The sequence below is a fragment of the Megalopta genalis genome, chromosome 1 (assembly GCF_051020955.1).
Source record: "Megalopta genalis isolate 19385.01 chromosome 1, iyMegGena1_principal, whole genome shotgun sequence".
Taxonomy (NCBI): Eukaryota; Metazoa; Arthropoda; class Insecta; order Hymenoptera; family Halictidae; genus Megalopta; species Megalopta genalis.
In genome coordinates, this window is record NC_135013.1 from 40,007,155 (window position 1) to 40,028,217 (window position 21,063).

At 35.9% G+C, this 21,063-nt stretch overlaps 1 protein-coding gene and 1 long non-coding RNA gene across 4 annotated transcripts in view; one reads left to right on the forward strand and one right to left on the reverse strand.

Moving 5' to 3' along the window:
- The window catches only part of LOC143261146 (uncharacterized), a 154,854-nt gene extending 141,277 nt beyond the window's left edge, over nt 1-13,577 (reverse strand). Inside the window, exon 1 of the long non-coding RNA XR_013035370.1 lies at nt 12,918-13,577. This is a non-coding gene — a long non-coding RNA (uncharacterized LOC143261146). The remainder of the gene's footprint in view (nt 1-12,917) is intronic.
- A 660-nt stretch (nt 13,578-14,237) lies between these two features.
- Nucleotides 14,238-21,010, forward strand: Rop (Syntaxin-binding protein Rop). 3 transcript variants are annotated; one of them, XM_033467330.2, is made up of 11 exons: nt 14,238-14,310; nt 15,980-16,276; nt 16,849-16,952; nt 17,949-18,097; nt 18,171-18,386; nt 18,458-18,556; nt 18,626-18,833; nt 18,909-19,157; nt 19,239-19,429; nt 19,507-19,661; nt 19,740-21,010. In XM_033467330.2, the coding sequence occupies exons 1-11, from the start codon at nt 14,283-14,285 to the stop codon at nt 19,799-19,801; spliced, it is 1,758 nt and encodes a 585-aa protein (XP_033323221.1). In that variant the 5' UTR covers nt 14,238-14,282; the 3' UTR covers nt 19,802-21,010. The 3 variants fall into 3 exon arrangements, with proteins under 3 accessions (XP_033323221.1, XP_033323220.1, XP_076383886.1); XM_033467329.2 differs by lacking the exon at nt 16,849-16,952 and adding an exon at nt 17,282-17,385; XM_076527771.1 differs by lacking the exon at nt 16,849-16,952 and adding an exon at nt 17,282-17,385 and having other exon boundaries at nt 18,626-18,824.
- The last annotated feature ends 53 nt before the right edge of the window (nt 21,011-21,063 follow it).

Consider the following 21,063-nt stretch of genomic DNA (forward strand, 5'->3'; position numbering starts at 1 on the left):
CGTTTCAATTCGATCAAATTCTTACAAAACATCATCATTATACAATATCAACAATATCATTATAAAACATCGAGCAAGATCGACTGATCAAATATATAATTCTATTGTAATCTCTCAAGCATTGTTATAATTTTGTTCATAGTTATACCTTTTATAATTGTGGTCGATTTGGAAATTGATTAGTCCTTATAATAATTGGAGCCCTAGATATAGCATTCCCTTTAATAAATAATATAAGATTCTGATTACTAACTCCATCATTATTCCTTTTAATATTAATACAGGGCCAGGAACAGAATGAAAACTATTTACCCCCCACTATCATCGATTGAATATCACCCCTCATCTTCAGTTGATTTTACTATTTTTTCTCTTCATATTGCAGAAATCTCCTCAATTATAAGAACAATTAATTTTATTGTATCAGTTATAATGATAAAACATTTATCATTAAATTACGATCAAATCCCCTTATTTCCAATTCCATTTATTATAAACCAATAATAACACAATTTTGATGGCTTACAAAAACAACATCGATCACAAAAAATATTCTGCCACACTTGCAATAAAATTCTCTTAACCAATATTTAAGCATTGCAAGTGATCTTATCTTTCCGTATGATAACGAACATTGAAAAACGAAAGAGAATATTTTTCGATTTAGCGCAAAAGGAGTGAAAAAAAAGCACATCAATCGAGTAGCTTCCAGCAACGAATATCGAATCCTATAAATCAAACACATGTTCCTATTGTCATATTAAACCACATAATACGTTATCTGTGTCCAAGCTGTCAGCGAGAGCAACATTTTTGTCAGCTGATCGATACCGACAATGTGTATCGCTGTTTTTGCAAATGTCAGCGAAATTCTCATTTACGAAACCGGTACGCGATTGGAGGACGGCGATCGGTCTCGTTAAATACTATGAAGTAATATTTTGTCACGCGACCCGATCAGGATTAGCCAGTTTCCCGCCGCTATTTTTCCACACCCCGGGTGTTTATCGCACGATTATTTATTCGCTCTGCGTATTATGCAAATGTCATTAACGCATGAGCTCCCTTTCACGCGGCTGCGAGACACGCGCTATCTCGTTCGCCGATCTATGTGTACGTGTAGCCGTTTCTCTTTGTAGTTCACTGGGTACAATTATTGAAGACGTTATTCAGGTTGAAATTCAAAAGACTCGGATGCAACGAGCGAAGAATGATTTTATTGACACTTAAACTGTATACGTTTCTATTCTGTTCTCAAAGTGTAAACGTACCTATCCTACTCGCAAACTGTAAACGTTTCCATATTATTTAAAAGTTGCGTTTTCTTAAATCAGAAATTTTCTTAATCAATTATATAAGAAAACGCAAGTGGAATAAAGACATATTTATTCTTTGAACCAGTTGCGACCTCTTTGAAAAGTGTGTACCTAAAATGTGTCAGAAGAGGTAAGCGATGACGAGTATACTACCTATATAACCTAAACACTGTATACAGTTTTTTTATATTAGTTATTTATATTTTCTCATTTGTCCGTTTTAGCCTTCAAATATTCAAAACATCTTGAAATTTACGAATATATTTTAGTTTTCGTTAAAATTGCAATTTTGAATGTAAGATCGCTCTTAAATTTTTCTAATGTCTTCAGTTTTTGGTATTTCACTTAGGCAATTTTAGCGTAAATGCATAAAGTCCGCAGACTAATATCGTACGAATTAGCTGAGAGAACCAAGGAAATGAAAATTGTCTACAATATTAGAAACAAATAATTCTGTATCTATTAAACGAGCAGTTTCTAACATTGAAGTGTAGTACAACCTTAAGAAGGGCAAATTTTAATACCAGGCTTACGAAAGTATTCGAACGATGACACACATTCCTAATTTAACACGTCGAATGCCATGCCGGTTTTACAGAAATTGTCCGTGGTGCCACGATGAATTTTCTTTTATGTGATACATATAATGTTGAAATATTATCTGCAATAGATAAGTTACAGTGTATAACCAGGTTTGACATGTTAATTGCGACAGGGGTCACTGTTTGAATTGACGATGGTAATAATACAAAATTTTAGATATTGACATTTGTTTTAAATTATATATATTTCTATCAATTTGGGCGCGCCGGTCATCGATGGCCCCCATGGCGTCACCGACAAGTTAAGTGCCGGTCACCGGTGACCCCCGTGGCATTCAACGTATTAAATTAACACAAACTGTACGGTATAGTAAATATTTTGAAATTGTCGTATAAATCGTGTATGGGAAATATGTGAGAATAATATGGATAAATTGTATAAATATATATTGTAAAAAAAGACTTTATTAGGTGTAACAACATATCCTGTAGGTCGCAAAAGTATTCGGTGTATTTAACATTAATTAATGACAACATTAATTGGACTAATCATAATATTGAGTACAAAAGTGAACCTCTTTTTGTCACTATTACAACCCTGAGACTGTTTTCCATAGAAAATGCTCTAATTTTGACGTAATATTTATGCCTATAGATTGCCGTACTTCAACAATCTTTCGTTTCAATTCTTCTTTCGATGTAATCATTGTATTTCTTAATTTTCTTTTCACCTTATTTCATAGGTATTCAAGGGGATTAAGGTCGGAACTTTGCGGTGGATATGGCAATGTCTGTGGAGTGTTGTATATTAACCATTCTTGAACAATTTTTGCCGAATGCTTCGAGTCATTGTCTTGCTGGAAGCAATAAGTTTCCAGTAAACCCAGTTTACTTACACCATCTTTTAAATTTGCTTTTAAATATTTCAAATATTTTATCTAAAATCCCATCAATATATATATATTATATATTTCAATATATATATATTTGCTGCCACGCATCCCCACACCATCACCAAGCCACCATTACGTTTCACGGTGGACTGTAAATTCTTTGTTTGTAATTCATCCTCCATACATTTTTGCGACCATCACTATCAGAAACATTATATTTGTTTTCGTCAGAAAATAATACCATACTCCAAAAAGAATTATCCTTATTAATACATATATTGTTTGGCATATTTAGGACGTAATATTTTCTTTTTTTATATATTCTTTTCTTTTTGCTAACGGTTTCTGCGAACGATTATTTTCTTGGAACTCGTACATTAAAATTGTATTTTCTTAGTAATCTTCGGCATAATTCCGAATGAACCTTTTTTTTTCAATTGTGTTGCCACTATTACTACCAATTTTCGTGCGCAAGTAAAGGGATTGCTTTTAATTTCCCGAATCATTATCATTTCTTCCATCTCAGTTAACTTTTTTGGTCGACCACAGCGATGTTTATTTTCAATGGTTTCTTCGTTATTAAAGTTTTTAAGAATATAGTGAACTGTGGACCTACCCCTGTTTATAAATTTTGCAATTTTACTCATAGATATTCCTTCTTTGTATTGTTTCACTATCAGTTCTCCCTTCGACTTACCTGTTTTCGACTTTTTCCAATCCTGTTTGCAAAAATTCGATTTCAAATAAATTGCGACGCGAGTTTTGAACAGTGAGCAACGTTTGTCTACATTCGCCGCTGCCTAGAAATGTTATCAATACGATTTATAGTTTATACATATATTACAAGTTTATATAAGTTTATACAATATATACCCTTTACAGTCCAAATGCTTGTTGCAGTATCTCCATAAATCCAAGAAAAATTACATTAAGAAACATTTAAAAAACTGTAAATAATATTATAATGATCCTAAGCATATTAAATTATATTTTTGTCAAAAACGTCCGCCGTTCGATGGTTAAAATAATAAAAGAGACATCAAAACAGTAGATCGTTTCCAGCAGTCGTGAAAAATCACTGCTTAGCCTGCATCTAGGAAACGTCTCGGAAACAAAACGAACGCGACAAACAACAATAGGCATTACGCAAAGCTTGCAGACTCTACTTTCTAATAATTACGTCCTACCGTCCACCTGTTCAATTTTTCAATGGCCAGGTGAAGTCTGAAATTTCAGCCATCGCGTAACCTACACTTTTTCGACAGGGAACGTATCCGCGAAGATAGCTATTCGAGCGTACAGTATGCAGAGCGCGAGTTACGTCTATCGATCGAATTACAGTGCGATAATTAATACAACGGCATCTACGAGAAGCACCGAAGTAGTAGGAGAATGGATCAGGAAAAAAAGAGAAGCAAGGGAGAACACGCTCGATTCAACAGAGAGCAGAAGCGGAGGGGAGGCTAGGAGGAGAAGTTGTCGTATCGGAGAGCAGTTGGAACGCCGTGAACCCGGGTTCAAGCTTTACGATCGCGCTTACAGCTGGATCCGCCGCGATATCGTTTACTAGGAACACCGATGCAATTACACAATGAAGTAGTAACGGCAATAGGCGCGATAAACCTGCTGATGTATCGACACGGACGGGAACGCGGCCGCGGCGGAGGAGCGGGTGCTAGCGATGGAACCAAATCCGAATGCGAGACAAGATACAGATTCGGTAAAACAATATTTTATATTGCTGCCGATTTTTTTGTAGAAAGAATCATTTCGGAAGCCTTGTAGGGAAATCCAAAATAGTTCTTCCGTTCAACTGATAAACCTCCTTGTAACAAATGTAACACTGAGCTCACAGTTAAACACCTTGTAATAGACTGGCTATTGTTCAACGATATCAAAAAAAAAGTAAAAATGTCCGATACCATCAAAGAATGTTGGTAAACAATTATAAGTATACAGCAAAAGTGATGTCCTATTTAGAAGAAACCAAATTGCTTAGCGAAATTACATAATAACTTACAGTATCTAAATTAAGACGATAATGTTAAAGTCAGAGTGTTCAATGTAAATAATCTAATGTAGAAATTATTGTATACATATATTAAGTAAAGATTATTTTGGAACGTGATGTAACAATTTTTCAACATCTGAGATCCGAGACATCACTCGTCTGCAAAAAGAGTTACACTAGATTGCACTACGATTTCTATCACAGCTACTTTGATTAGCACTTCTTAGTCGTTAACACTAAAACTACCAAGCATTGGAAGTGACTAATATGTTCTGCCCTATAAGAATAACAAGATTGAATCTATTCCGATCTTTCACCATTTTTATTACATCTGCTTCGATTAAGAAATCTATTTGATCATCTTCTGCGAAAGAGTCTTTATAATTGCAGCAATTTTAAAACAAGGAATATGAAACCGGTTATTTTTACTGGTACGGCAGGTTTAGTGTTAATATTATCCGTGATAAAAGACGATTTTTGCTCCTTGTATATCTTCATTTACTTTAATTTTATAAATTGTAATAACTAGACTGCGATTTTTATGCACAAGATATTTTCCAATAGCCTTGAACTGTTATTTAAAAAACAGACAAATTATATATATATATATATATATATATACTGGTATGTTCGCGCATTTTTTATATTGGCTATCGATTATGTGAAGGCATGGAAACAACCCACAATGTTGACGTAGAAAAATCTATTTTCTAATAAATAAAAGTACTCAAAAAAACCATCGGAACAATATTTGCCTGAATCGATATAATATCAAATATAATGACTACTTTGGCATACAAACACCTATATAATTTCTCTACATACTATCAGCTCCAGTCAAAAAGTGTGAAATAATTAGCGATTTACAACTCTGATTTTTGAAAAATTCTCAACTACAACATTCTTTCTCGATCATCGAATTGTACAATTGTACGAAACTAACATCGAATAAATTCTTGCAATCGAAAAATTAAAAATGATCGTGACAAAATTGGAGAGAAACTGGCATGTGTATTATTTTTTTAAAAAATCCCCAAACATCGCAGTCGTTCCTGATCACAGACGTGCAATTAAAAATCACAGACCGGCTTTTTCCAAAATGAAACGTTCGTTGGGAATCATTCACAGCGCAGAGTTATCGCCAACGAGCAGCATTGTTCGCGAAATGATGCGACAGGCGCGGCGGTCCGTTCGTTTTTACGAGTCCGAATCGAGCTGAATGAAACAGTTTTTAGATGCCGGATTGATTGATATTCATGAGCACGCATTGAACTTGGTCCCATCGCTAGCGTGTATGCGCGAACTCCGAACATATCGGCCGAACAGAGGCGGGCACCGCGGATCGTTATAAATCAGCCAATAAATCAATTATTTATACGCGGCCGGCCGAGAAGCGGAGTTCTTCCCCGCGTAGGAGTAAAGGGAAACGTGACTGGAAACACCGTATTTTGCGCGCGTTACGGCTGAGATTAAGCCGAACGTAGTTACTTAAGATCGGTACGGTGGTTAAGTGCGCCTCTCTGTACGAGTAAATAACTCGGGATTCGTTGTAGGTACTCGCGGTATCTGCCGGCGTTACATCCTTTTTATTCCGTCCGTGGCGTGCTCGTGTTACACGATAGAATCGGAGAAAGGAGCCCAACGATGCACACAGCCCGGTCTTCCTCTACATTTTTATCCTCCTCTCTTTTCCCCGATTTTCTTTCTCTCCTTTTTGTCTTTTGCCGCGTTGTTGTATGCAAATGAGGAAGCACGAGCGCGGTATCGTGAATTACGTTATTATTCGTTTCACCGGCACGACGTTCCGAATTGTTAGTTAACGAACCGTGGAGTAAATAATTCACCGGGAATGGTTAATGACGGCGGATACATGCGTCCGGAATTAAATGAGAATTATTAGAATGAAGCGGACTCGAGATTCGGTGACCGCTCCCCCATCCGATAACTCAGATCCGCGAGTAATCTGCGAAACGAAGGCGGAGAGATAGTAGTCCGTTGCGCAATGAGAGGTGCGTTCTTGCACGTCACTGATTGGATTTGGCAATTAAGTTTTCGCGAATCGTACGCGTCGGCGGTATGTTCTGTTGGTAAACGAATGTTGCGCTTTGAAAACTAGATTTTTAATGTAACGTTTATCTCAGATTTGATCCAGTAATTGTTCTGTTCATGCAGCTTTCTCAGTTGTTTTTGCCTTTTTCTCCTAACGTAGGCGCAGCGACATGTTTTTTATGGGACGCTATCGACCGACTATTTTTAAATTAATGTGTGCATAATGTTTCTTTTTATAGATTATCAATAAAGCACTATCTTGTCAGGGTTGGTAGAGTAATGGCAAAAAACATTTTCTGAATTTGAACAGCTTTATGCTCGCTATACTGAAGATAAAATATTGAAACACTGAAAATATATTTTTTCTTATTGTTTAAAAAGTCGATTAAAAGTTTCATTAAATAATTTTCATGAATTTGCTCATTGAGTAATTTTATATTTATTATTTATTCGTATAGAGAACAACCCCCTTAACATGACAACAATAATATGAGCCGTTTATTTTGAAAGTGGCATAAGTCACTTTGTTTTTAAGTCGATATATTAAATATAAACCCTTATAAACATTAAGGGTTTGCGTTTTAACACGTTTAAAAATATGGATGCTAACTTTCGAGAAGATTTACTTGTATTTGTTATCTCAGGATACCGATATTTTTCTCAGTATAAATAATTTCGTATAAACATTAAAAAATCACTACTTTTCATAACGGTAAAGTGACTTATGCCACATTCAAAATAAACGGCTCATATATTATATACCTAAAATACCTGGACAAGTGATTCAAATTCAATTCTAAATATTTGCAACGTTTCTTAAAAAAAGAAAACAAATTTCAAGCTTGCGAGAGTAAAGCCAGGAATTAAGGAGCAAATGAGTCATTTTTGCCTGCCTCGGTTTTTTAACAACGCCGCGGTACCTAATCGGATTAAAGCAACCATTTTACCCGAGATTACTGCCAACGGAAAACTGCTCATCATTTATTCTCTTTGTGCGTATTACGAGACATTTTCACCACACAATTAGTCATATATTCCCTGGATCTTATATTCTTCCAATCGATATATCTGATCGCTTGTAATCTATCTCTTCGTAAATAAAAACTGGCGCTTCTCTAAACAGCCTATTTAAATAAGTCAAAGAACAAATATTTGCATTCCGCAAACACATTTTTTTTCATTTCAAATACGAAAAATTTCAGAAGATGTTTAATACATCGAAAAATTTATCGGGTGTAGACATGTTTCCTTTATCAGACCCGAACTGTTATCTTAATTTATTGTGTACCAAACTTTGAATAAAGAATTTTGTAACTGTCCGATACGCTCGAATATATTTTGCAAAGCAGCATTGATACTTCACTGAATCTGGACAAAAATATTTTAACAAAAAGAATTTAAATATGTGTCCATTATGAAAACAAGTCGAGCACTATTCTGCAGGGAAAAATGTTCATAATTTTGAAACAATCAACTTTAGATCCACGTTTATGGAAGATGCTTTTATAAAATAATTAATCAAGAGTTTATTTCCATAGACTCCGAGAAGCTATTTTAATGAAGCAACACGACGCAGTCATTCCAAGAAATCTGTTTACTATAGCCATTGAAAAAAAGTGTGTAAAACGTTACGATTTTTTCTCAAGTTCAAGTATAAACGACTGAACAACGAACGTCATATGTATGATGTGCACAATTGTAGACTCAAAGTAACTTTTACATCGTTACTAATATCTAAACGAAAACTTGAAAAAACAGATCATATTCGTATAATTTTGTTTTCAATTATTTATAATACAGAAATGTAGAAATATACAAATATGATATTTTGTTGCTGTTTTTTCAAATATACAGGGTGTTCCAACTAAAGTAGGTCACCTACAGTGTTGCGCATAATTACAGACTCGAAGTTACTTTTACATTATGACTGCTACTTAAACAAAAACCAAAAACGAACTATGTTTGTATATATTCCTGTTTTCTATTATTTCTGTTTAAATGTTTTTGTTTAAATATCCCTAAAAATGTGAAAGTTACTTCGAGTCTATAATTATGCATAACACTGTACATATGAACTCGCAAGTTGAGGTATTTCTAATAGTTCCTGCACGAATACAATCGAGGAAGTACATCGTTTAATTTTTATTGATCAACGATTCGCACGACTCGTGCTTCGGCAATGGAAGTTCTATTTTACCAACCCAACGAACTTCCAAAGCCGTGTTATATAAGTTTGCCGAACAATGTTCCGTAACGTTCAAGGCAGCAGACTTACGTTCCCTGATTTCGCATGATTTACTCGTACCACTCGTTTGTAATGAAGAATCGTGGGCTACGTTCGGAATTGCCCACGACTTACACACGTAACCCGTTTCTTGTCACGCGTTTAACGAAACGCTCCCTATTATTCGCGGATGCGCATGCAAACGAACGGGATAAAATACGAGAGTTGCATGGCGAAGGTGTTAGGCATTCAATGATGCCAGTTATTAAATCGTTTCCCGTGCAAATAAAAACCTGTGAATGGCGTAATCGTGTTTTTACTCATGATTGCCACGCTTGGTAGCAAATTGCGGAGAAAATGAAAAACGATAAATTCCCGCTAATTGATGAAAACAAACGACTTTCGTTCGCGTACGATTTCCGTTGATAATTGTTATTAATTGATTCGCCGACGTGTACCATTCCACATCTAGTCGATTTATTAACCTGATTCCTTCGATAAATTGTCGCCTAAAGCCGAACACATTTGTTATGTTACGTATTTGGGGAATTAAGAAGCAAGCCAAACAATGATCTGACTTATGTCTGTAAATACTTGCAATAATATCACCGATTCAGGGAATTCAATAAATTTTTGGACAAAAGGGTTTTTAAAACATCTGTTATACAGTAAGGGATTTAAGAAGAAGAGAGAAACAATGCTAATTGCATAGCAAAGAATTTGCAATGTATTAATGTCATTCTATTATAGTATAAACTAGAATCAGTATGAACACATATTCTTTCGTAAACACAAAATTTTACATTTTCGATCAATTATCTTTACTGTATGCACAATCTATTTTTTTTCAATTTCGTTGCTCGAAATTTATATTTCATTAAAAATAAGTAGCTGCGTTTCATGCCTTATAAAGCTCCCACTTATAATTAAGAATTACTATTTTATGCTGCCTTCCGTTACGTTTTCTTCCTAACGAGAGGTTGTTTGCGAAAAGAAATGAACACCGAATACGATTTGAGGAAATAAGCTAATAAAAAAGATACTGAAGATTATTTCTCTCGTAATCATTCTTTACAGCGTATTATGAAATTTTATCCCGAACGCGAATTCCTGGTCTAAACGAAAGTCTAGAACGAAATGTACTATTGCGTCAGAAAATAGCGTTTCATCGGGGACTGTTTACCATTTCGCACACCAGCATTACCATCCGAAAACTCGCGAAGAGCCCGAAGCTGCTTAATTTCGTCCTCAAGACGCCAGTCGTGAAGTCCCGAGCGAACAGTATACTGAAAACGAGCAGGTTCACGCAAATACGCCGCAAATAGCGGATGTGTACAAATTCATGGTACAAGGAACGTCCATTCGTTGGCCGCGCAAAGACAAAAGGTCTCCGGTGATGGAGATCGGCCATCAAATAGGGATGTTTTCATTTCGATGCAAATGCCAGACGCTGAGAATAGGGGGAAAAAAGGAGAATCATCGAACGCTGGCCCTCTCGATACTTTGAAGATCCTCCGGAAGGTCGGCAAAAAAGCGACGAAGGGGATAAAAAAAGAAGGGAGAATCAAGCGATGAAACAATCGTCGATAATCGATACAACTGGCCATGCAATAACCCCCAACGCAATAATTGGACCGCCTTTCGATATTTTACAGAGACGTCTGCGACTCGATTGGTCCAGCAAAACTTTGACGGCCTGATCGCTGTATTCGATATAGAAAATGTCGACCTGTTCGATTAGGACAGATGAACGATTTTTTTTCGTATATATTTTCCTTTGATTCTTGTCTTAATGTGCGAATCCAGAATTCAAATGAAATTATACATATTTATATTAATATAAATATGTGCACTCGAAGCTATTTTAACTGTAAATCTAAAATAATTTTTCTGACTTATTGTATTTTCATTTTATACGACAAAGATAAATAAAGATAAATTGTTTCTTTTAATAATTTTGATAAATCGAAAATAGTGCAGCAATATTACTGAATTCTTATGTCTTCTCAAATTTATTTATTTTATTTATTTATTAATACTTTAAACCAGATGATGCATTTAAGACATTTTATATTTCTGCTACTCATTTTTGCTAAAATCCACAGTACAATCATTTTTTGACACATACCATAATAGGAAAGGCATTCAAGAAATTAGAAAATTTATGTGAACTGTATAATTCATGTTACAAGCGTAATCAAAATTTATATGGAAGCTACGTTTGAAAAATAAAATTTCAAGAAAGTTACATAATTCCTAAATTACCTTACAAAAATAGTAGAACTATTTTAGGCGTTGAGTTTTTCTATAGTCACTCTATGTTGCATTAATATTGTAATTAAACAACTTCGTTGGGATTAAATAATTGTAGATAAGAAAAAAATTACATTATATGAAAATATCGTCTAAAATTGATTATATGAAAGGCAAGTAGAACATTCTTTTTTTCAAATAATAAGAGGTACCTACGAAGGGTACCTAAGCTCTGTTATGTGCACAAAAATACGATTCTCTGGTTCCTAGATCTTATTTATTTTTCAAGGTACGATGTACGGTAAACGTCAGCGTCATTGACACTGACCGAAAGTCTCTTTGTAAGCAATGCTGGTTTGCGTTGCGATTTATTGCGCCTCGTGCGATACATATTCATCGTGTGAGTTCAAACCGGAACTATTCCGGCTGGTCTAGGAATCAAGAGGCTCCGGAGACAAAGACTTTTTTCAGTCTGAGAAGGAACACCAACGTGTGGAAGAAACATCGCATTATCGAGGTCGAGAAAGTCGATACCACCGAACCGAGATTGAGGGAAAAAAGTTGCCAAAGTTGGAGGAATATTTTCTTGGGGATCCCTAACTGTCTCCGTTTTTCTTGTTCTCTGCCGATCGCGGCATATAAATATTTAAATCGTACATGGAGGACATTGTTTAAATGTTTAAAAAAATCTACAACAGAACTATAATAACTTTATTGAAAATCTCTGAATATTTGGAAAATATTGGATACCATTTCACAACCGTGTTTAAAATTGAAATGCTTTGCAAATGAGAAGAGAAAGATTCGAAGATTCTATAGACACAAAATTTGAATAACAAAATTTTATTTAGGTCATTAAGCTGTCTCTTATACTATACATCGTCTAAAACCGTAATTGTTCAATAACTCCAACTTTTATTATTCCTGTGAACCGTTCGCACTTGGTTCATCCTCCGTGACCTATAAATGGGCGTTGGAAGATTACGTAACCCGGTACCAGTACCCCATATAAACACGCTGGAAATGTTTGAACTTACTCAATCTATTAAACGTAAATAAATAACGATTTCCATTGTCTACGATTTCTGATCAAAGAGTCCCTTGAACCCTCCGCACCGCGCGCGAGATTCGAAATGATTAGAAAAAAAACGGACGAAGGCTAACACAAAAGAAACATTCTTCGGCTTGCGAGGGAAAAAGCGTTCACCGTCTGTCAACCTTGTTTACACGAAGATAAATACCGGGAGACTATCAAGAAATACAGCCCGTGTGACAATCTTGGGGATAGCAACGAGGCCAAGGGAGTTTTCATAGGACCGAACGGTGACAGACCTCCCCCTGCACTTGTTGTTATGCAACGAAGCGTGCAGGCCCGGCTCTCGAGTGCCGGCTAGCGAAATGAGCGAAATAGCGTTCTTGTGGCGCAGAGCGCACGTGCATCTGGAAGGTTCACTGTACCGCAGACACTTTTGTACACACGATCGCACATAACCTCCCTCCGAGTTCGAACCATTCTTCGGATTCTCTATTTTTTTCTCTCCCTAGCCGGCCTACGAGAACGCAACTCGTCTCACGCGCCGCGGATGTATTACACCGAAGAAAAGAAAAATAAGAAAAGTTCGGACTTACCGCAGACGTTCAGCCAACCCTCAACGCGACAGGGATACTCCAGCTTCATGATGAATTGTTGCAGCCGAACACCAGGTACCGGAAACGTGTTACACAATTACACTGGTCACATAAGAAAACGAATACAACGGCCCGTAGTCAGGACGTGTTATCACTGTTAAACAATATCCGCGGCACACATTCTTTTCGCGTGCGTTCACGCGATACCACGAGCGAGGGATTTCTTTATTGAATTTGGACGAAATCGACGCGCGGCCTGGCAGGACAGACACACGAAATCGCGGCGATGATAAACGCAAGAATCTATCGGGGCTATCGTTACGAACGCGAACGGACCACACCGTCAGGCGCTGCGCGCGCAAACCGTCGACACGATCCACGCACACCGGCGAACAAATCGGTACTGACTGAACGAACCCTTTCGCGTCCTCGTTGAGCCGATCTTCTATCTCCCTCTCTCTCGCCCGGCTCCGCTGCCAATTCCCTCTCTCTTTCTCTCTCTGTGTGTGTCTCTCTCTCTCTCTCTCTTCCTCGCGCGCGCTCTTGTTCAGGTAGTGCGCTCATCTCGTGTACTCCTTGCACATTATCGATACGCCGGTACGATTATTTTGTTATTTTGCGTTCGCGCCGATGCGTCCGGGCAAGATACATTAATGAATTGAACGTAGGTTCTCCAATGGAACGTAACGATTATCGAAGTGCGGTTTTGAAATGGCGATCGATGTATCGAAACGAGCGTTATCAGCGCCATGTTAATTATTTAAATTACCGGCGAGAGATATGTTCACAATAATAAAGTTCGAGTGTATTAGATATGGGTTATAGATTTAATGTCAAGCTACGGATTCAGAGCAAACGTAATTAAAAATTTAATTATATGGACTAACCTACATTATTTAAAATTTTTTTTTATATTAACCTTAATTGTTGCACATGTATCTCTTGTATAACCAATATAGTTTCAGTATTATATTACCACATCAATTTATTGATTTTTATCCAGGAATTTAGATTTATACCGTAAGCTTTAGTGTGACATTCATAAATGTGATAATAACTAATTATGCTTTTACTTGTGACAGTTAGCTTTTGACAATATTGAATGTTTATTACCTAACTAGCTTCTTGTATCTATGTTTCAATAAGATCAATACCTTGTGGATTAATGTGACCTGCTCTAAAGATTTCGAAAAAGCACGGTAATTGATGAATTGTACTTACATTATTGAGTAAGAGTTAGAGCGTCATCGATTCAAATGAAGGAACCCTAGTAGATGATCATAGATTCAGATAATTTTAGAAATATCTTTGACTCCGTTTCGAAGCGCAACCTGGTGACCAAACCAGCAGTCAGTTACTGGCAAAATGGCGCTCAAGGCACAAGTCGGTCAAAGTAAGTAACGAAAAAAAAATTAATTTTCCGCGACGGTGACCAAATTTTCAAATACTTTCACGCTGCTACGTGACAACAATATCTTTGATACGTTTCACGCGATAAATATGCTACCTAAACCACTGTCAGGCTATGTAACCTCCAAGGGGCGTATGTGCTGTGATGATTTCATCGTTTACGAAGCGGCTGCTTGATAGAAATGTCAAACCAGTGTTAGTTCTGTTCTGAAAATTCTATATCCTCAATTAAATTGTATTGTCACATGAAGTCACGTAGATCGTTAGATTTCATATCTACTGAAATTATAATCTCTCACTGACATAAAGTTATTTTATCAGTTATCCTCTCTGAGTAAATACGTAAATATTGACTAATAGCCTTGCATAATTCTTACTGGCATTGAATACATGTTTTTTCTATGTTTTTCGCAAATAATATTAATTCTTAAGTAGTTCTATGCAATCCGCTTCAAATATTTATTCCTAAATGACATATCTGTTCGATTTAATTCCAATAAAGTAAATGTCATTAAAAGTGATTAAATTTCATAAGACGCCCTTAAATATAAAAAGTGTAATATGTACGTATCGCGAAAAGTTACTATTTTTTAATAATTAATAACAATAGATTTAAAGGGTTATTTAATGCTGTCAATTAACCTCCTTGCCCTTTAAACAATTGTTCACTCCTATTATATTGTTGCCATCAACTTTTAAATCAGCGTGAATAAGGAATTATCCTTTCCGTGTACATTGCAGAAGTTATGATTGTTTAATGCATAATTCTGCATTATGGAATCGTGAGTATAAACTTAATATCAATCGGTGTGGAGTAACTCAATTAAGAAATCGATTCTTTAAAGAATGATATTGACCTAACACTGAAACCTAATTATTGATAGTTTTTAATTAGCGAAATTTTTCGGCAACATTGATTTAGTACATAAAACTATAGGAACCCCTGTGCTTTTTTAAATCGGTTAGATTCCTTTAAATAGGGCTCTGTGATCCGTAGCTACGAACCTGTCCTGGGTGACGTCATTGCTCTGTAAGAACGATCAATACACGTTGAGAGCGCGAAAAGATTTCTTATTTAATTTAAAATCACTTGAGCATAATTGCGATTAATTATGAATAAATGCATGTGGCTTTTACACAAATAAATGAAGGTACATTGCGGGCTATACCAAACTGTTGAATTATTCAAATGTAACTATACATGCCCGTGTTATGCGCAACAGGAAACGAGTACGAAAGGAAAATATAACTGCCATTGATTTACACGCAAAACTATTCCGAAAGCGTAACACTGGATACAATTTCAAAGGCTTGCAATATTCTCCATTGATATTTTCGAACATATTTATTCAAATATATGTATAAAATTTTTTCGATTTGTATTATTTATATTTAGTGTAAAATAATGATGAGTTAATAAGTAGGACGACGGAAGAATTATTGGAATATTTATATAAATATAATATAATATATTAAGATTTTAAGATTAATTTATTAAGAATTATTGGATATGAGCTGGAACTATGTTATCATTTAATCGTAATTTTGCAGTCGCCAATGTAATCTCGCAATCGTAATCTCGTAATCTCTGCAAAGCCATTATTGTTAAGAATTCTATGAACTATTTCTACCGTTATATTTTTTTTTCGCAGAGATTATGAATGAGATCATCAAACAGAAAAAGGCCTCAGATAGTGGTACTCCGTGGCGCATTTTGGTAGTGGACCAACTAGCCATGAGGATGGTATCGGCATGCTGTAAAATGCACGATATCAGTGCCCAAGGAATCACTCTGGTAGAAGACATTAACAAAAAACGGGAGCCATTGCCCACCATGGAAGCGATCTATCTGATCACACCTTGCAATAATTCTGTCCAAAAACTAATTGAAGACTTCAGCAATCCGACGCGGACCATTTATAAAGTCGCGCACATTTACTTCACGGAAGGTACTATCGTACGTTTTACGTTGCATCGTCAAAGTTTCGATAAAAAAGAATTAATTCAATATCCATGACACTATAAATTTAACAGTGAAACCTCAATTAATTTCACTGACGTCGTCCTGTAATTTAATACCCCAAACAGAATAGTATTCGGTACTGTTGGCATTAAATTTTCAACTTACAAAAATTAGTGATCCATTGTAGAAATCAACTTATGAAACAAATGTAGATAGGATAATATTCATGTTTTGTGTAAGAATATTATTTCTATCAAAATTTATAGACTGAGTGTCTCAGCTAAAGAGCTGCGAGTGTCTCAGCTAAGAGTTTTCAGCAAAAAATATTTACAGTTAAATTATTTTTTACAATACGATTTAATGATAAACAGGTTGTTACTATAACAAGTGCAAGCTGTTCACACTTCATTCCCATTTCTTTTAATTTTTGTTTAAAACGAGCACACGTTTAAGCAGCAAGATTTTACGAAATAATTAAAACGATTATACAAGAATGGACAGACCGGCACATTCAATTTCCATGGTCCACGTGAGACTCTTAAGTATATCTCTTTACAGTGTGTCCCGACGAGTTGTTCAAAGAATTGTGTCGCTCGGTGGTAGCTAAACGCATAAAGACACTAAAAGAGATCAACATCGCTTTCATTCCATACGAGGAACAGGTAAAGCAAAGGGAACTCTAACGAGAAAACGAAATGTCTAATAATTTTACGTTCTTCGTGGTGGCGGGCGCACAAACACACTCTCATTCACACCAGACATACCCTTTACACACGTACACACACGTATACAAACTATGCCCGACGTGTTGGTGGTATTTTTTGAACTCGCGAGCCTAAATCTGAATTTGTTCTCGATGACACGACAATGTTGACACGCAATCATTTTGAACTATCAACCCCCTGTCTCCTAACTTTTCCCTATTCTGTATAATATTCACAATGTAAGCACGTACTAACGACGGAATGCATTCATGCTTGTACGCGAACAGTGTGTCCGGAGGAGCTGTTCAATGAAATCTGCAAGTCTCTCGCCGCTAAAAAGATCAAAACCCTCAAAGAGATCAACATCGCTTTCCTGCCTTACGAGTCGCAGGTGACGATCAAGAAACGAAGAAACTGTAGTTGCTAGATAATGCCACGAATCGCAACGATTACCTTCAATTCTCTAAGTTTCGAATAGCAGACTAGTTCTATACTTTTTCAGCTTTTTTTTTATTTTGGAAAGTAGAACATAGGCGAAAGACTTCTATGAATACCTTAGTGTATATATACGAGGTTGTTTGATAAATAAGATGTAATTGCTTGCTGATAACATATCTTGCGTCATGTCGATTACCATTATAAAACAAGTACAACTACAATTTAGTAGTACTAGAAATATAGAACTCAAAATACCGTAGAATTGATCGAAGCAGATGTTATTAGCAACAACTCGATGTTATTTATTGAATGATCTTCTATGTTTCCTTTTGTACGAAACATTGTTTTCATGCATGCAGTTCTGTATACCCTTATGATTTTATTGAATATCTTTCATTTCTCTATGTATATATGTATTCCACTATTAATCGCACCGCTTAATGCACCAAGTTAATAGCTTCCTTTAGTTAAATAAATCTATAATATTTGTATGTATGTAAATAAATATGTATATAGGTCTTCTCCCTGGACTCGCGTGAAACGTTCGCTTGCTTTTACAACGCGTCTTTCGCCAACTTGAGGACTGCCAACATGGAGAGAATAGCCGAACAAATAGCGACTCTCTGTGCTACTCTTGGAGAATATCCGTCTGTTCGTTACCGAAGGTATACAAATACAATTTCTTTCTATTTTTCTTAAGACTTGATCAGAATACTATATTGAACCATCAAATTTCAGTGACTTCGACCGAAACGTGGAGTTGGCACATATGGTCCAACAAAAATTGGACGCTTACAAAGCGGATGAGCCGACTATGGGGGAAGGACCAGAGAAAGCTCGTTCCCAATTGCTCATCCTGGATAGAGGATTTGATTGTGTTTCACCGCTGTTACATGAGTTGACGCTGCAAGCTATGGCATACGATTTACTAGATATCGAAAACGACGTTTATAGGTAATTAATATAACTTACATTGCAGACTCTAGGTTGACATGATATATTGATGCAGATAAATTTGTCTACAGGTTCGAAGCGTCAGCCGGAGTGCAAAAGGAAGTATTATTGGACGAGAATGATGATTTGTGGGTAGAGCTTAGACATCAACATATTGCTGTAGTTTCACAGTAAGTTCGAATAATTTGATTGGCGGATGTTGAAGACTAAGGCAGAATAAATATGTGAACCGTTTTTAGAAACGTTACCAAAAATCTGAAGAAATTCACGGAATCAAAAAGGATGCCTCAAGGAGACAAACAAAGCATGAGGGACCTTTCACAGATGATCAAGAAAATGCCACAATACCAGAAAGAATTAAGCAAATATGCAACGCATTTACAATTAGCCGAGGATTGCATGAAACGTTACCAAGGAAACGTGGACAAGCTGTGCAAAGTAGAACAAGTACATATTTATGCATTATTTTTTAATAATAGAATTCTTACGCTATAAAATTCTATTTAACTTGTTACTCATTAGGACTTAGCGATGGGCACAGATGCCGAGGGTGAACGTATCAAAGATCAGATGAAGAACATTACACCCATTTTGCTTGATCAAACTGTGCACCATTTGGACAAGCTTCGAATTATCTCTTTGTATGTTATTAGTAAAAATGGTGTCACCGATGAAAATCTGAATCGTTTAGTTCACCATGCTCAAATATCGGTGGATGACAAACAGACCATAGTCAATATGTCAAACCTTGGCATTAATATCGTAGTAGATGTAAGTACTGTTACTTTATGACTACAAATAAGTTATTATTTTTTATATTAATTTCCTGTATATTATTATGTTATCCAACAGGGTGGTAACCGTAAGAAATTGTATACTGTACCACGTAAAGAGAGAATTACGGAGCAAACATATCAAATGAGTCGTTGGACACCGATTATGAAAGACATTATGGAAGACGCTATTGAAGATAAACTTGACTCCAAACATTTTCCATTCTTAGCCGGCCGTGCTGCCAGCTCGGGTTACCATGCTCCGACCAGGTATAACACGAATTCTTGTATCAAAAAAAGGTACAAATGTCTTGCACTTGTAACAATAAATCATTATTTATTTTCAGTGCGCGATATGGCCACTGGCACAAAGACAAAGGCCAACAAACCATTAAAAACGTGCCGCGCTTGATTGTCTTCGTTGTTGGTGGAGTCTGCTTCTCTGAAATACGATGCGCTTACGAAGTAACAAACGCTTTGAAAAATTGGGAAGTGATAATTGGTACGTACATATGTATATTCAAGACCTGTATTACCTTTTCGCAAAATCGTTTTAACACCAAACTATTTCCTCTTCCAGGTTCGTCGCACATTATTACACCGAAGTCCTTCTTAGACGACTTGAGTAAACTTCATGTGTGAATACATTTTCGTATAAACGGAACAACAAAGAATACATTCCCGTATTTCCTGATACGTCATTAGCTTTGGCTCCATCAATAAATACCAGCTATAACTCTGTGGATGAACTCGACTATACAATTGAAAATATTATATAGGGAACACGCAGTCAATTCTGTAGGTCGCGCAGCCATTTAAGCGACCATTTAAGAAATTGGTGAATGTCATATCATGAATAGCAGTTGAACAATACATGAACGGTGTTAGAATGAGAAAAATATTAAGTGCCTCCGCGTTTAAAAAGTTAATAAGAAACGAATAAACATCTTGGCAATACTGGTGTAGATCACACGGAAGTGCTTAATTGTACCTTAGGCTGGCAAATGATCTAGTTCGGATATGATATGTTACTTTCAGCCGTGCCACTCCTTTATTAATAATAAGGGGCCGGTTAGCAATGGAATTTGATGTGTTGTAGAAGAGAATCGTGATATACATGTAAATTTCTCGTTATTAGTATTTCGTTATCTCCCGCTCTGAAAAAAAGCTATAGACTGTTACATACTTTACCTTAAAGATTTAATCTTCGATTTCACTCACAGAATCAGTAACGCTTATGGAATTCGCATGAAAGATATAAATATCATTTGCAACACAATTACGTGTGTATCAATTTCAAAATAGAGACATGATGTGAATATTAGTATTTATTATAATCTTCATTCTATTTAAATATGTTTCTTGTATAATAAAAACAATAAGTGTATATTAAATTATTTATTATACGTCTGTTATAGTGTTGATTCGTTGACAAATATGTTCACTTAGCGTGCATGAATGCTGAATTATAGCGCAAGTAAGTCGGTCTTGATTTCTCTTGAAAGCAATGCATCTAACATTCGTAAATAAAAAACATTGTCCGACTTTTGAAGACTTATATACAGGTTCAACTAAAACTAATTATCTTCACCGTATTGATAAATATTTACATGTTAAAACTTCTGCTGCACATAAGAAGCAATTATAAAACCGCTCTCGGCCGGTGGAAGTGAATCTGTTAATTATTCATAATAATTATTGATGTACGTTAATATTACGATTACTTAGCGGCGAGATTATTACAAAGTTTACGGTATTGAATAATATATAATATATTATATGAACGTATGTGTATGTAGATTGTAGACTAAACAAAATGTTCTGCTTATAAAGGCCTACAATTTGCTCCAATTATTGTCTTTTTTTTTAATGCTCACACGCCACACCACGTTATATAAATACTT